Genomic DNA, 16863 nt, shown 5'->3' with positions numbered 1-16863 from the left:
CTTTGCATGTCCTCCAGCCACCTCCAAAGGAAGTTTCTCCTCTCCCTCCCTTGGCGAGTTCTGTACCTTTGATGAGCTTATCTGTGAGTGCTAAAACAAGCTGTGTATGTTCCTCTGTATCATTCTATATAGATGCCATTACAACCTGGAGTTCATGAGAGTTTTGTGTCCATGGGTTTTCTTTCACCTTGAGTTTCATACCACAAAACAAGACATTTTGTGCTGGTCTAATAGTCCTGAAGTCACCTGGCCTGGAAACAGACAATAGGAGTGGGCACTGACACATTCTCCTCTATGGAATCCAAAGGAAAAGAGAGAATAGAGAATGCTGAGATTTTAGGAGGCCACTTCAGGCATCTGCAGTGCCTCCACACCACCTTCCCATGGAGGCCCAAAACCCTCCATCAACACCCCACAGGCTAGATTGCACAAGCTTGGGGTCAGCTAGAGCCACAACCATGGGGCAGAAAAAGTCCTATAGGCAAAGGCAGAGAAACCCCTTTCTTTGCCATTTAGCCCCAGGACACCATCCTTAGGCAGGTATCTCCACATGCTTGAGACAACCCCTTTCTAGAAACCCTCTGCCCAGCACTTCAAGAGCTGTAGGCTGAGCCAAGGGTGTTGCAAGATGTTAACGTTACACAATGAGCTGATAAGTTTCTTCTGGGCTTGTAATTAGAACCAATTGTGTAATTATTGGTCCGGGATTGCCGTTCATGAAATGGATGTTGCCCTCATAAGATAACTCTCAAGTGTGTCACAATGATCAGAGAGATGTGGCATTGCTGAAAATGGTGCAGGCAGAAGCTAACCCCCTGAGCAGTCTGCCTGCTTTTGGTGTAGAACTGAAACAGGGGAAGTTCGGGTTGGATATAAGGAAGTTCTTCCCTGTGAGGATGGTGGGGAACTGGAATGGGTTGAATGGAGAACCTGTGGTTGCCCCATCCCTGGCAGTGCTCAAGGCCAGGTTGGAGCAAGCTGCTCTAGTGGAAGGTGTCCCTGCTCATGGCAGGAGTTGGAACTGGATGAGCTTTAAAGCCCCCTTCCAACCCAAACCATTCTATGGTGTAAGAATCATTTAGAAAGGGTGGTTGTGTGTGTGTGGCATCTGCCTTAAGCCCCCATTGCAGAACCCCATTTTCAAGGCCTTTAAGGTAGACAACCACAAATCTAGAGGTGCCCAGGACTGCTGCCTGGGTGCTGCTGGTCTTTAGTGACCACTTTAGCAAGCTCAGAGTAATTCAAACACGAGGAAATGAATACCATTGGTGATGTTGAGAGCCAACAATTACTTTGAGTCTATTTTGATGAAGAGGATTGAGCCCATTTCATCTGATGCCAGAACAAAACACAGTTAAATAGAAGAGATCACACCTGGGTATGGTTTGCCCTGACACTGCACTAGCTCCTGACAGCAGTTTAGCAACACAAAAGAAGCCTTTTTGTTGCTTACCTGACTAATTAACCCTGCCCTGTCCACCTGCCTTGCCAAAAATCCCTGTGTTTTAGTAACAGCAAATGTGTCAGATGGTTAATCATAGAATCCCAGAATCAGAGAATGGTTTGGGTTGCAAAGGAGCTTAAAATCATCCAGTTCCAACCTCCTGCTATGGGCAGGGACACATCACACTAGACAATGTTGCCTAAGGCTCTGTCCAACCTGTCCTTGAACATTGCCAGGGATGGAGCATTCACACCTTCCTTGGGCAACCCATTCCAGTGCCTCAGCACCCTCACAGTAAAGAACTTCCTCCTTATATCTAACCTGAACTTCTCCTTTTCCAGTTTGAACCCATCACCCCTTGTCCTATCACTCCAGTCTCTGATGAAAAGCCCCTCCCCAGCATCCCTATAGCCCCCCTTCAGATACTGGAAGGCTGCTATGAGGTCTCCACGCAGCCTTCTCTTCTCCAGGCTGAACAGCCCCAATAGTCTCAGCCTGTCTCCATACAGGAAGTGCTCCAGCCCCTGATCATCCTCGTGGCCTCCTCTGGATTTGCTCCAACAGATCCATGTCCTTATGCTGAGGACACCAGAACAGCACACAGTGCTCCAAGTGTCCATGCATCCCTCCAAATACCTCTCAGAACTGTTGGCCAATCACAAGCTAATTGTGGAAAGGGGAAAAGTGCTCCAAAACAAATGTTCCTACAAGTTTGGGGGAAGTCCTTGGGGTCTACCAGCTCCCCACAACATAGCAGCCACCCAAGGCCACCATGTGTCACCAAGGGCAGCACCCATGGGAGCCCTGGCAGCTCTGAAACCACTCACAACTTGGAAAGAATCCACCAGTGCTGCTACTCCAGCATTACTCACTGTCTGAAAGTTCACCACATAATTATGTACCCTGCTAATCCTGGATCACTACCTAGGACCAGTCTTCCCCCTTCCAAAAATAAGAATCCCAACTGCGTTTGGGCCTTCTTGCAACAGCAGGAAAGGTTTGACCAACAGGAAAGATTCATAGGAGCTGGCTTCAATCTCTCTTCACCATGGCAGGGGGGTTGGATCTTAAGATGGTCTCAAGGTCCTTCCCAACCCTAACTATTCCATGATTCTATGTTTCAGCTGCTTTTAAGAGAAATGAGCCAACAGTGGTCGCAGTCAAATTGCTGTTAAGGAAGAGTTCTCTACCATGGCAAAGGTGCTATTGGCACTTAGAATCACAGAATCATTGAATCAATCAGGTTGGAAAAGACCTTGATGCTCATCAAGTCCAACTCTTCCCCAGCACACTGCCAAGGCCACCACTAACCCATGTTACAAAGGGCCTCGTCTCCACGGTGTGTGAACACCTGTAGGGATGATGACTGCACTACTGCCCTGGGCAGCTTGTTCCAATGCCTGAGCATCCTTTAGGTGGACAAAATCTTCCCCACATCCAACCTAAACCTCTCCCAGTGCAGCTTGAGGCCATTTCCTCTTGTCCCATCCCTTGTTCCTTGGCAGCAGAGCCCAGGCCCCTCCTGGCTCCTTCCTCCTGTCAGGCAGCTGTAGGGAGCAATAAGGTCCCCATGAACCTTCTCCATCTGAACTCCCCAGGTCCTTCAGCCATTCCTCATCACACTTGGGCTCCGGACCCTGCACCAGCTCCATTGCCCTTCTCTGGCTCCAATCCAGCATCTACTTGTAGGCACATCTCTGGCTTTATGTGCATTGGCAGGACTAGATCACTTCAAAGCGTTTCAAAAGGATGGTGTGATTTAGGTGTACAACCTCATCTCCCCCCCTTAACACAAAGCACTCCCAAACACCAAAACCAAACCAGCACAGATGTGGAGACCAGGGCCACCCACATCACTCCCTCATTGGAACTAAGCACATGTAGAGCTGGCAATTAAGTGTTTCTGCGGCACAGGAATGACGACCTATAAGGAGGCGATACCCAACAGGGATGGGGTGAGTCACACCAGCAACCTGCAGAGTGGGGAGGCCAAAAAAAAAGCCATCAACAAATCAAATGAACCATCAGATCTCTGTGACAGGGAGGGGCTTCCTTTCCAGATGGGGTGCACCGAGAGGGTATAAAAGCGATCCCATCCAGGGAAGCTTCATTCCCTCCTTGCTCCTTTGCTGCACGAGCATCTCAGGTAAGAGCAGCGATGCTGCGGGGCTCTGGGGCTGGATGCAGCACGGGAGGCAGATGGGTTTGTGCACCTTGGACTAGGTTGGGGCTTGCTCTGTGAGTAGGGACGTGGGGTGCAGAGGGTGCTGAATGCGAACAGAGAGATATGGGCTTGAAGGGAGCCTCTGGGGTGTTCTTCTCTCTCTGGGAGCAACACGAGTCTGCTCTGGAAAGCCACGTTCGCCTTGCTCAGTTGCTCCGGATGCTCTGAGTGTCTTTGGCTATGGCTTTGGTGGGTCAATCTCACGGGTGGTGAGAAGCTGGCACAAGGCTTAGAGATGACTGTGGGGATCTGGGTAAGACCGTATAAAGGCACCTCCAGATTTCCCTGCTCTGTGAGAGCAGAAGCAGGGCAGGAAAGCCCCTGACAGCTCCTCTTTCCCTGCAGGTCACCCGAAAACACAGCCATGTGCTCCCGCCAGGACAGGGACAAGTGCCATGAGCAGGAGCACTACAGCAGCGGTGGTGGATGCCACAGCTCCGGTGGTGGATGCCACCGCTCTGGTGGTGGATGCCACAGCTCCGGTGGCCGCGGTGGCTGTCACAGCTCCAGTGGTGGTGGCTGCCATAGCTCCAGTGGTGGTGGCTGCCATAGCTCCGGTGGTGGTGGCTGCCATAGCTCCGGCGGTGGCTGTCACAGCTCCGGTGGCAGCAGTGGATGCCATAGCTCCGGTGGCTCCAGCTGCCATGGGATCCCACAGATCCACTACCAGCAGCAGCAGCAGCAGCAGCAGATCCACCAGCTGCCCTCGCAGAAGATGAAGTGATGGAGCACCCAATGGCTCCAGCAGCAAAGGCCACGCATGGACCAGCTCCCTCTGGTCTCCCCAGAGCTTTGGGGCTGCCCAGCTTCAAACCCTCTTCTCTGCCCTCCAGCTCCCTGGGGAAGGGGCATCACCTGTGGTCCCTGCTGCCTCTGCCTGATGCACCAGGTTGTGCTTTGGCCCCATGAGGTGCCCATGAGACAATAAAGCATTGAATTAGCAAGACTTCCCTTGTCCTCTTCTTAATGTTCATGTTACAGCGGCACAACTGGGTGTAGGGGAATACAGGACCTCTACAGTTACTTGCAGTTCATATATCTTAACCAGGGGAAAAGAAAGCACCCAGCCCTTCAGCACGTGTGCACAAGGAAACCAAATGACATTGCTGCATAAATCCATGCAATTTAATTCAGTGAATTCTTTACTTCTTGTGTTTTCTGGAGCTCATCATGCTGAACTCAGCACCTATCTGCCTCCATGGGCTGGAATAAGGGATGCAAAGAGTCAAGGGAAGAGCTGGTAGAGAGAGAAGCCAAATCCATCCCCTTGGGTGAGGGGATCCATGAGTGCAACCCCATTCACCCAAGAAATCCCTCTAAGCAATCACAAGTCGTATTTGTTGAGGTTCCTTTTCTTTGCCTATGAGGGTTTTGAGTGTTTAAAGATCTCTTTTTCTCCTGTAACCTCAATGAAAAAGGACAGAGGCTTTTCTGGTGCCATTCCTATGTGGTTTCTGCTTTTGAAAGCTGAGCTAAGACACCGGGGAGGCTGAGGACTGCAAAGCAAACTTGAAACTGCAAATCCTCCCATTGTCCTTTCTCATTGAATGAGTGAGATCATCACCTGTAAAGCAAATGAGCATTAAACCCTCCTGTGCAGAACATCACTCCTAACATGGGCAAGACACAATATCCTCCGCAAAAGACAAAACCTGCTTGCACAGGACTCATGCCCAGCAATTCATTTGTCCTTGAGACTTCAGTCACTGCTTATTCTTCTGGCTGGTGGGAGGGATGCACGTAGCAGCAGCAAGAAGCCCTGTGGACATAGTGTTCAGCCCACAGTGGAACCAGCCCCTTCAGTGCATGCACACACTTGCTCCAGCAGCCTGATGGCTTTTGCCTGCAGCACACACAGCTCTCAGTGGGTGTCTGCCCAGTTCCTCTGCTAATTACAAGTGCAGGCACCAGTTTCTGTGTGAGATTGCATGACCTCAGTGAATGCTTCGCAATCCTCCCCATCACTACCCCCTTGGGTAGACAGACACCACCGCCACCAGCTGGGAGGCTCCTGATGGACAGTTCCAGCATCCATACACATGTGATAGATGTGAGCTGGTCATGCCCTAGGGCAGGTTTCAGCCCATGGCCACCACATCCCCCTCTGCTCAAGCTGGGCCATGGGCAGGACACAGGGACCCTGAGGCCAGCTCAAGATTTGACTATGGGTGTTTGTGTAGAAGAAGCAGGAAGGAATGAAATTTCATTGCCACTAGTGATGCTGAGCAGAATGACATAGAACCATAGAATCATAGAACAAACAGGTTGGAAAAGACCTTTAAGATCATCAAGTCCAACCATTCCCCAGCACTGCTAAGGCCATGGCTAACCCATGGCACTGAGGGCTTTGTCTCCACTGTGTGTGAACACTTGCAGGGACAGTGACTCCAGCACTGCCCTGGGCAGCCTGTTCCAAAGGCTGATCACCCTTTGGGGAAGGAATTGTTCCTCAGCTCCACCTAAACCTCCCCTGGTGCGGCTTGATATAAAATAATTAATAAATAATTGAACCATTGATATATAATAAGTGATAATAGCACTAGTTGACGTGCGTCTTGGGTAAGACGTTGGCTTTCAGCTCAAACAGTCCAAGCCCTGATGCTATCCCTTCCTCCCACTGAGAGCTGCCAAAGCAGAGAGGTGGATCTTCGTGTCTGTTTGCATGGCTCCCAATGTTATCGTCTACGTCTCAGGCTTCTTCTTGCCTTTACTCTGTAAATAAGGAGCTGTGGTCTCTGGAGATAAACGCATTTCGAAGTGCTGGGGGATGATGAAGCTTTCCAACCAGGACATGGCTATAAAGAAGGGCCATCTCTGGAGCTCCAGCCTTGCTCCAAAAGAGGGACCAATGAAGCAGGCAGCACCAAAAGGGTCTTTTAATTCCTCAGTCTTCATTTCCCGATCTTTGTCATTAAGAGGATGGAAATTGCTTGTCTTTGTCAACGAAGCACTCGATGACCTTGCGTTGATGTATGTGAACATAGCAGGACTTCAGCAGTCCCCAGGATCATCTTCTGGCTGCTCAGGTGTCTTTTGGGGGGAATTCACACCCTTTAGGTCAAGGAGGGGAGCTCGAAAACCCCTTCTGAATACATGAGGCCTTCTCTACAGGAAGCCCAGGAGGGCTTTGTACCCATGGCTGCGGCACCTCATTCAGTCCCTACGATCATCTGCGGAAGAAGATCATCAGATCATCTAGGGAAGAAGGAAGAACAACTTTACACTCCTTTTTACCTGGATCATTTCTGGCTTTATCTGGTGCCACTTCAATAGCAGGGATTAGATTCTGAGAGCAGAGCCTTATGGGACCGGGCTATAATTATACCTGGATTTCATTGAACAAAACACATCTCAAAGAGCTGAGCCTTTGGAAACGCAGGCACCCACGGTTTTTCCTATTACAGGCAGGTGAGGCTGGCAATTAGATACTGATGTGGCACCCAGGAAACAGATAGAAAAGGAATGATAGCCATCAGGAATGAGTCAAGCGAGCAATGTAAACAGAGGGCGGTTTGATGGGGATTGGGTATTAAACTAATAGCTGGCTGTGACAGAGAGTTGTCTCATTTCCGGGGAAAGGGATCCCAGATCTCTATAAAACTGCTCCTGTCCCTCGGATCTTCATTCCCTCCGCTTCTTTTCCTCCCAAGCTCAGGTAAGTCTGGCTACACGGATGGATACTGCTTCTTTGGGGGCTGGTTTCCTTGCATGGGATGCAGAACGCAGGTTCAATGCAAACCCCACTGCTGGGATGCTTGCAGGGTGGTGGGATGCATGGAGGGAGGTGAGGACCTGTCTTATGCTGGGCCATACCAAGCAGCTGTTGGGATCCTATATCAGGGGATGCTCCAGGCCTCTGGGATCCTGCATAGCAGTGCTGGGGGTGGGATTGCAAACGGGACAGGCACAGGGTCAGCAATGGGGGCGATGGGGCACGCAGCAGCGCCTGACGGCTCTCCTCTCCCAGCAGATCACCCCAAACCACAGCCATGTGCTCCCGCCAGGACAGGGACCAGTGCCACAAGCAGGAGCGTTACACCCGGCAGAGCAGCGGCGGCTGCCACAGCAGCGGTGGAGGCTGCCACAGCTCCGGTGGCGGCGGTGGCTGCCATAGCTCTGGCGGTGGCGGTGGCTGTCACAGCTCCGGTGGTGGCGGTGGCTGCCATAGCTCCGGCGGTGGCGGTGGCTGTCACAGCTCCGGTGGCAGCGGTGGGTGCCATAGCTCCAGTGGTGGTGGCTGTCACGGGAAGCCACAGGTCCAGTACCACTACCACCAGCAGCAGCAACAGCAGCAGCAGCAGCAGGTCCACCAGCTGCCCTCGCAGAAGATGAAGTGATGGGCTGTCCCACCTGCCCCAGCTCCAGCCGCAAAGGCCACGCATGGACCAGCTCCCTCTGGTCCCCCCAAAGCTTTGCAAGCCCCAGGCTGCAAACCCTCTCCTTTGCCCTCCAGGACCATCGCTCCCTGGGGAAAGGGCATCACTTGTGGTCCCTGCTGCCGCCTCTGCCTGATGACCCAGGTTGTTCCTTGGCCCCGTGAGGTGCCCATGAGAAAATAAAGCATTGAGTTCGCAAGACTTCTCTTGTGTTGGTCCTTCCTTAACCTCCTCATCCCTATTTTCCATACAGGGGCTCAATGAGATTAACAAACATGCTCATGCCATTTGTGCAGAGTTGCTTTCTCTCCGAGGCCTTGTGATGCTCCAGTCACAAGCCACAGTTGGTGTGGATCATCCCTGGGTGCTTACAACCATCAGCCGAGACCGATGAATCCCAAGTGACGGGAAAGCATAAAAGCATCTCCCCATCCCACACCAATGTCACCAATTGCGGGTGTCCCCCATGCCCCCACACTCCCAGTGCTTTGCATTCCTGCCCCACCCCCTTGAGGCTTCCCCATCACAACAGCTTTGAGCCCCCTCCTACCCAGGGAGGCTCAGACAGGCGGCATGTTGGATGGTTTTTATTGGGTTTTGATGGTATTACAATCATTCATGTAAGAAAGAGAAAAATAAGCCCTAAAAAAGTTCCTTTGGGATATTTGCAATGCAGAAACATCACAGGTAAGGCAGCTGATGTATTAACCCCTTCAGCTGAAGGCCCAGATCCTGCACTCATTAGCTTGACTTAACATGGCTGAGTAATGCAGTCCTGCTTCCTCCTCCTCTGGCCACTCACTACTAATAGCACTGCCTGTACTATACTGCTATTAACATGTCTTTGTGCGGGTTAATTGCACAAAGACATAGGTACAAACACCCTCTACACGCTGCAGAGCATTTCTGGTCCCCTTGCACACCCGTTGGAACCCTGCTGTTGACTTCCAATGAGCTGGGGATGAACTCCCAACCATAGACCTCCCATTTGCCCTGAAGAATTGCCACTCTCTGCTCATGATGAATGCACAGCCTGAGTCAACTAATTGCATGGCTCATTCCAGCCCTATTGCCTAGCGATTTCTCACTTTCTACCCATTAAGACCAAAAGGAGCTCACAGAGGAAGGGGTTGATGGGTCAGCCATCGCTCTGCCATTGCATTGATGAGAAGAAAGCAGCAAATCTGCCCCTGAACCCACCCAGCCTTCAAACTGCAGTTGCAAAGCACCCCAAAGAGACACCCGTGGAGCATCAGGACTAAACAAGAGACCTGGGGTTATTTTTGCCTCATGGAGGTAATATATGGAGCAGGGCATGGTCTTCACATCTTCACCACCACCAGTGCAAGGACAGGCATTGCCTGCAGTGAGGGAGCAGAGGGAGCCCAGAAGGTGATCATACCATGCCCACATGTTGCTGGTGCCTCTGCCCTTCGCTCACAGGGCAAGTCAGGGATCCTATAAGAGAGGGAAGAAAACCTATGGAGGAATTCACCCACAACCACCACACCGGTTTGGGGTGACACTGGTCCCAAGGAAGGATCTGTCCCCACCTAGGAAACAATGTAAATGCTGTCCAGGAGCTTTGCCTGTGTGCTGCATCCCCTGAGCTCCTCCTTACCTCCTCATCCCTGTGCCCCAGGAGCAGCAGCAGCCACCCTTCAGTACACGCAGCGCTTGGTAGAGCCCCTCTTCTTCTTGTTGATGGGCTCAGTGTCCGAATCTGGCGGGCTGGTGATGTACCTGTACTTGCTGGTGGGTGACCTCTGAGGGGACAGGAGCACATCAGACCTTCCCAAAGGGGCAAGGTGGTGAAGTGAAGGCCAGGTCCCCTTATTGCAAGGGCAGTGCAGCAGAAAAGGAGAGTTGCAGCGAGCAAAGGAGCACAGAGCCCGATGTGGGGTGGGTGCTGCAGAACCCCTCATCACCCCCAACCACCCCTAAATATCAGCCCAGCACCTTTGCCATCCACCTTTGCACCCTCAAAGCCATACAGTTACCTTGACTGGAGCAAACTCCTGCTGGATCAGCTTCTTGAACTCACTCCTACTGAAGGGCTCAGATTTCTTCCCCTTCTTGGCATTGCCCTGGTAACTCTCCATCATGTCAGTGATGGCTTTAATGAGCTTAGACATGTCTCCAGTCCTGAAAAGGGAAGGCATTGAGGACACAACAAGTTGGCAAGGGACAGATCTGCAGGAAAACCCCTACTTTCATTTCCAATAGCTCAAAATACATTCAGTTCACTTGCAGCCTTACTAAAGGTAAAACTTCCCTTTGCTGAAGGTTCCTCAGGACTTTCACCTCAATTCACTTCATTTCCCCACTTTCCCTGTCCCTGCTTAAATTAAAAGGCTGAAGCTCCCTGTAGCCATCACAGGCACTTGTTGGGTTGGATGAATCAGCTCTTGCAGCAAAAGGAAAGTGCCGTTTCTCCACTCAGGGCTGGGTGGAGGGAGCCCGACCAGTTCATCCTGCGCTTGTGCCTTTAGACCCCGGTGCTCCTGTTACAAAATGACCCTAAATACATAAAAGCTCCTTTCAAGCCCAAAAAGGAGCCCTCAGAGACTCACCCTGTTCACCTGCATCAACCAGCCGACGGGCGCGGATGGGACCAGTAGCAGCAGCTCGGCGCAAGCTCCTTGCGGGCTGTTCAGGAGTGGGTGGAGGGTGAGGATTTCTTCCGGTCATTCCTGTTCTCTGGAATTGCTGCGCTCCCCAAGGAGCCTCCCTCATTATCCTTCCCCCAGGAGGATGTTTACCAGCGTGCCTGGGAAAGGTGTATGTAGGTCAGTGCGCAGCTCTGCTTTCCACGGGCGTTACGCAGGGACCTGAATGGGGAGTGCAGGGTTATACAGAGGGTTTTGCACTGGGGTTGGACCTCCTCGGATCAACAGCAAAAGAACAAACCAGAACTTCTCTTCCTATGCATAAATTTGCATTTAGCTTCCCCCAAAAGGCTTTTTTCCCCTTTTACAACAGAAGTGATTTAGAGCCATGAGGATGAGCAGGGGCTGGAGCAGCTCCCATAGGAGACAGGTTGAGAACACTGGAGCTGTTCAGCCTGGAGAAGAGAAGCTGCGTGGGGACCTCAGAGCAGCTTCCAGTGTCTGAAGGGGCTACAAGGATGTTGAAGAGGGGCCTTCATCAGTGATAGGACAAGGGGCAATGGGTTCAAACTGAAACAGGGGGGGATTTAGATTGGATATAAGGAGGCAGTTCTTCCCTGTGAGGGTGTTGAGGAGCTAGAATGGGTTGAAGGGAGAAGCTGTGGCTGCCCCATCCCTGGCAGTGCTCAAGACCATCTAATTCCAACCGGGTTGGAATTAGATGATTTTAAGCTCCTTTCCAGCCCAAACCATCCCATAATTCTATGATCTGTGAGTTCTTGGGGCTTTGCAACACCAAGGTGTAGGAAATGGCATTGACAAAAAGTCTTCCTGCAGAAAATTTGGTTTAAGCTTAGTTTTGGCACTGTCCTCATGTGTCTCATGTGGGCTGCCGCTGGCAGCAGAGTGCAGTCACGTTTGCCCACCACGAGGAAAGAGAAAGCTGCTTTTCAAACAGGGAAGCCCCATTCAAAGAATGACAACAGAGTGGGGACAGCCCCAGGTGCCCCTAGACAACAACGTGGCTATGAGCTCCCTCCCATGGGCGACTCCCTTACTACACATGTGAATGGCACAGGGACAGCCACCACCCATCCCAGCACCATGCCTTCGGTGCCAGGCTGCATTTCAGCCCTGATGGAGCACTTCATGGGGCCTGGTTACCCCAGGGAGCCCTTGGAGCCCCAGGCAGAGGGGCTGCGGGATGCTTGGCGCTCATCCATCTCCATGTGGTCTCCCAAGAAGTCAATGACCCCAGGGTTGCTGAGCTGGGAAGGGGGTGTAACAAGCTAGGAAGGGTGTGCCAGCCTTCATTAAGGGCTCAGGCACCATCCCAAGATTGCAGATAGGGTACAAAGGCAGATGAGATCACGCTCCGCATCGGTCTTCCCAGGGTTGGGCTCGCAGCGGCGTGGTTGGGAGAGGAGGGGTTGCTGGAGCCAAACTTTGCCTCCCCCGTCCCGCCGCTGCCACCGCGCAAGACGTCCCTGTGATGCAGTGGGTTGTGAATGAGAGGCAGCCCCATGGTCTGGAGCTAAATTTAACAAGAGGGAGGAGAGGCAGCAAGTCCCTGCAGGCCCTCTGCAGCGAGGCACAGCGGTGCGGAAGCTGCATCACCCCAAGGGCTGCTCTCACGGCTTTATGGGTCCCTGGAGCTGGAGGGTTTGGGAGAGCCCCAGACACTTCAGGGCTGTATTTGGGATATACTGGGCACAGGCAGCAGCATAATGCACCCCAATTTGGGGGTACAACCGTGCTGCGTAACACAAATCCCACAGAGAGAATGGCATTGCCATGGTGTCTCTTCCACGAGCTAGAGAACGTTCTGCTCCTGGCTAAGCCCTTGATAGAGATGCCAAGGAGTTCATTCACTGGTGTCATGGAATCATGGAAACAACCAGGTTGGAAAAGACCTTCAAGAGCATCAAGTCCAACCATTACCCCAAGGCCACCACTAACCCATGGCATTGAGGCCTCATGCCAATGCCCAAGTGCGCAGGGGTTAAGGCTCTGTGTTGGCAGGTCCCTATCTCTGTATGAACGATGCTGGAAGAGCATTTCTCTGCCATGGGAATAGTGCATTGTCCCACATGAGAAGGACCTGGATGATGCTTGCGGGTGACCAGGCATGATGGCCCAGAAGCCATGCACTGGGCAGGAAGCACTTCCACAGGGCGGGAGGGCAACGCATGGCAATGGCACCTACAACCACCCTTCTCCTCCCTCCACTTAGGACACGAGGGGAATTAGGAGCAAATTGCTCTGAATCACCCTGAGCCAGGCCCTTCCCATGGAGCCTGCTGCCACCACGGTGCCATCCCGTGGCAGCACGTCCCCATCCACAGCAGCGTCAGCCTGGCTTTGCTGGGCTCTGAGCACCCATGGTGGTGGAGCAGCTCCTGGCCATGGGCCTCACCTGCACCCCAGGACTGACCAGTTTTGCCCCACTGTGGCTCATCCTTATCAGCATCTCTACACTGATAATGAATGCGATGCACACGGTGGGCACTGCACAGCCCTTCCTGTGTCAGCGCTGGGCTGCTGGCCCCATGTGGAGGGATCTGTGGGGGTGAATGGGGGCTGAAGTAGGGGAAGGAGGTCAACAGTGGGTGGGAAGGGGCTGTGGTGGGCAGAGGGACGAGGCAGGATGGGGATGCTGGCTCCCAGCTGGATCGCATCTCCTTGTTACAGTCACTCATATAGACCAGCCCTGGGAGGTCCAGCCCTTCTTTCTCCAGGCTTTGGGATGGGGTCAGCACTGTGAGGTGCTTATTCCAAAGCTATTTTGATGGGACATAGTCCTTCAGTGGGGTACAAATGCAAGCTGATGGCACTGCACCGCACCAGGGCAAAGCTCAGGGAGAGGAATGGGGATGCAGCCCCACCAGACAGGAAAAGAAGGAGGATTTAATATTTATCTGCATCCACAGTTTGAGCTGTACCCTGGAGGCAATGTGGTGCTGCTCCCTGTAGGATAGAAGCAAGAAGAGCTGATCAACCCTAATTTGATAAAGGAGTGTGAGAGAGGAGGGCTGGAAGGGACCTTAAAGCTCATCCAGCTCCAACGCCTGCCGTGGGCAGGGATCCCTTCCACTAGATCAGCTTGCTCCAAGCTCCTGTGTCCAACCTTGAACACTGCCAAGGAACTGCTCTCTCTGTTCATGCATCTTCCTGAGGGTTTTGCTGGGATTTGGGATGTTATAATAACCTGTCGGTGGTTTTTCCTTCTGACTGAGTTACCTGCATCCCTCCCACCCTCCATCTCCTCTCTGTAATGGGTGAAGTGTATGGCTGCGTGGTGCCTGCAGAGCAGCTCCTTGGTCCTCCTGCTTGTCCAGGATGTGCCCTTAGTTTGTTGGGATTTCCCAGGCGATAGATGGGATCGGAGACTGGAGGTGCCAGCGGCTGCTGAGCATGAGATAGATGCAGTAATGCTGCAGGAAGGAGGAATCTCCTCTCTGTCCTTTCATAGGATCACAGAATCAACCAGGCTGGAAAGAGCTTTAAGCTCATCAAGTCCAGCCCTTCCTCAGCGCTGCCAAGGCCATTGCTAAGCCATGGCACTGAGGGCTTTGTCTACATGGTTTGGGAGCAGTTGCAGGGACGGTGACTTCAGCCCTGCCCTGGGCAGCCTGTTTCAATGCCTGAGCACCCTTTGGGGCAGGAATTGTTCCTTAGCTCCATCTAAACCTGCCCTGGTGCAGCTTGAGGCCGTTTCCTCTTGTCCCATCCCTTGTTCCTTGGGAGGAGAGCCCAGCCCCTCCTGGCTCCATCCTCCAGTCAGGCAGTTCTAGGGAGCCATCAGGTCCCCCCTGAGCCTTCTCTTCTCCACACTGAGCCCCCCAGGTCCCTCAGCCGTTCCCCACCACACTTGTGCTCCAGGCCCTGCACCAGCTCTGTTCCCTTCTCTGGCCCCGCTCCAGCACCTCAATTCTCTCTTGTAGTGAGGAGCTCAGAGCTGAACACAGGATTCGAGGTGCAGCCTCACCAGTGCCCAGCACAGGGGCACAATCCCTGCCCTGGCCCTGCTGGTGTCTTCCTGGCTGCCTGGGCACAAGCTGCTCATGGTCAGCTCCATCAATCCAGGTCCTTTCCCAGCCGCTTTTCCCCAAGCGCGGAGCCCTGCTCCTTTCGTCCTTAGCAAGGATGAACTGCGAACAGAAGGGGGGGATGCAGGGGACTGCAGGCGGATGGAGGCGGCCCGGGAGGAAGGAGGAGCCCGGGACCGGGCGGTGCTTACGGAGCGGAGGGACCGGAGCGGGTTGTAACCATGCGGGAGCGGAGCTCGCCGGAGCCGGTGATGGGTAGGAGAGGCGGGGGGGGATGCCCCGGAGGGAGCCTCCGTTCTCCTGGGGCTGCGGAAGAGGGGAGAGAAGAGGCCCCGGTTGTGCTGGGGCTACTGGAGGCCGAGCCCTTGGCCTCATCCGGCTTTCGGCTGCTCCTCGTTGGGGCCGGACATCGCTGCCGTCGGGGCTTCCTGTAGGGGGGCCGGGCTCGGGGGGTGATGCTGGGGCTGCCGGAGAGGTCGGGTCTGAAGCAGCAATAACCGAGGGATGCTCCGTGGGGCTGCGAAGGGGGGTGAGGACGCACAATGGGATGCGCTGCTTTCGGGGCAGTGTTTTCTGGTCCTGGGGCTTGGTTTTGGGGCTCACGCGGTTTAAGTGGTGCATCCACGGGCTCGGAGGCCAAGCGCAGAGGTTTTGGGGAGCTGAGGTTCTGCAGCCAGGTGTTGGGGCTCAGGAATAGGCACTAAGTGAGCTGGTGGAGGGCCTGTGATGGAGGGGAACCCAGCTGAGGGGTTGGCTCCTGCTCATGGCTGAGACATAGCAAAGTATAGGGGGGGTTGTTAAAGTGCATTTGGTAGAGTGTATCTAAATATGAACATATATAGGGAGAACAGAGATTTATGTTCATTGTGACTGTTGGAAAGAGGCAGGAAAACATGAGGGTGTAGCTCTTCTATGACCTTCACACTTGGCTGCCCTGCAGTGCCTGACCAAGGCTCTCAATGCAGCCAACAGTGAGACGATGAGAAACTGCATGGCCCCACAAGCAAACAGTGGCATAAAGCCGGTTGCTTTCCTAAACCTTCTTTCCAGGACCCTCTTGTGGCCGAATCCGACCCCTCACCTATGGGTGGATGCATTGTGTAGGAACTTCCCCAATGACCTGAGGTTCCATCGGCTGCAATGGCAAGTGTGGGCCTCGATGATTCGGTGCTGATGGGTGATGTATTTCTCCTTAACCTTTGTTCTCTCTATGCAGTAATGACTTGATGCATTGCTCATTTTCCTCTGTGCTTTATATATATGTATATAAATCATCTATATAAAAATCATATATGTATATCTGATATTTTTATTGTACTTATTCACTCTACATAGTTATATACATGATTCATGTTAATGTGCTTGTTTGGTTTAGTGTGCAGGAAAGCTGATGGAAGATTGCAGTTAACAGAGCATGCCTTGCTCCTGACCTGGTCCCTCCATAGGTAAGAATGTCCCTTTCAAGAATGAACTTTCATCTGTGATAAAGTGCTGCCTCTTACTGCCTTTTGGACTGTTTCTCCTCTCTTTCTTCATACTAATCTTATGGGCAAGTTGAACAAAGCCTTTTCTTTTTGTAGGTACAGCTGAGGTTTTAGTTCTATGTGGTGTCAGGATAGGACAGTTATCTTTCGAGCACCTAGATGGCAGTAGCAATGTAATGAATCAAGGCCAGGTTGAACACAGCCTTGGGCAACAGGGTCGAGGGTGGTGCGGCCCTGCCCATTGCTGGGGGGTTGGATCTACAGCATCCTAAAGTCCTTTCCAACCCAAACCAGTCTGGGATTCTATAATTATTATATGTAATATAATATGTATATAAAATAAACAGTGCAGAAAAATATATAGTAAGCATATATACATAAAATATATGATAAAGAGTGCAGAAAAGACCTTTTCTCATCTGGAACAGAGGGGCTGGCACCTCCAGGCTGTTGCTTGTGGGGCTTTATGCTTAAAAAGCAAATCCAAAGGAAGCCAAGGCATTCTTCAACATCTATTCTCTCATTTATTCAGCCTGGTGCTTGATTTAACATTATGGTTTGGCTGAAAGGTGTGGTTGCCTTTGTCTGTCTTACAGATGAGGGTTCTTAGCAAAGCATGGCCAAGCTGAATTCTCTGTTAGCTCAATCCAATGAATTTAATGCCTTTGTAGCTTTGC

At 52.4% G+C, this 16863-nt stretch overlaps 2 protein-coding genes across 2 annotated transcripts; both read left to right on the top strand.

Annotated features, from left to right (window-relative positions):
• The first annotated feature begins 4032 nt into the window (after positions 1-4032).
• Positions 4033-4392, top strand: LOC134170415 (loricrin-like). The gene has a single exon (XM_062631778.1). It carries the CDS (start codon positions 4033-4035, stop codon positions 4390-4392), a length of 360 nt encoding a protein of 119 aa, XP_062487762.1.
• Positions 4393-7657: 3265 nt separating this feature from the next.
• Positions 7658-8040, top strand: LOC134170414 (loricrin-like). The gene has a single exon (XM_062631777.1). The coding sequence runs from the start codon at positions 7658-7660 to the stop codon at positions 8003-8005; it is 348 nt and encodes a 115-aa protein (XP_062487761.1). The 3' UTR covers positions 8006-8040.
• The last annotated feature ends 8823 nt before the right edge of the window (positions 8041-16863 follow it).

Source organism: Pezoporus occidentalis, unplaced genomic scaffold (assembly GCF_034315485.1).
Source record: "Pezoporus occidentalis ecotype Australia unplaced genomic scaffold, CSIRO_AGI_Poc_V1 ctg373, whole genome shotgun sequence".
NCBI classification, from domain to species: Eukaryota; Metazoa; Chordata; class Aves; order Psittaciformes; family Psittacidae; genus Pezoporus; species Pezoporus occidentalis.
This window is presented reverse-complemented; position numbering and strand designations above follow the sequence as displayed.

Bases quoted from the DNA above. Each gene is read 5' to 3' on its own strand.
- LOC134170414 (XM_062631777.1), top strand. From the start codon at position 7,658: ATGTGCTCCCGCCAGGACAGGGACCAGTGCCACAAGCAGGAGCGTTAC.
- LOC134170415 (XM_062631778.1), top strand. From the start codon at position 4,033: ATGTGCTCCCGCCAGGACAGGGACAAGTGCCATGAGCAGGAGCACTAC.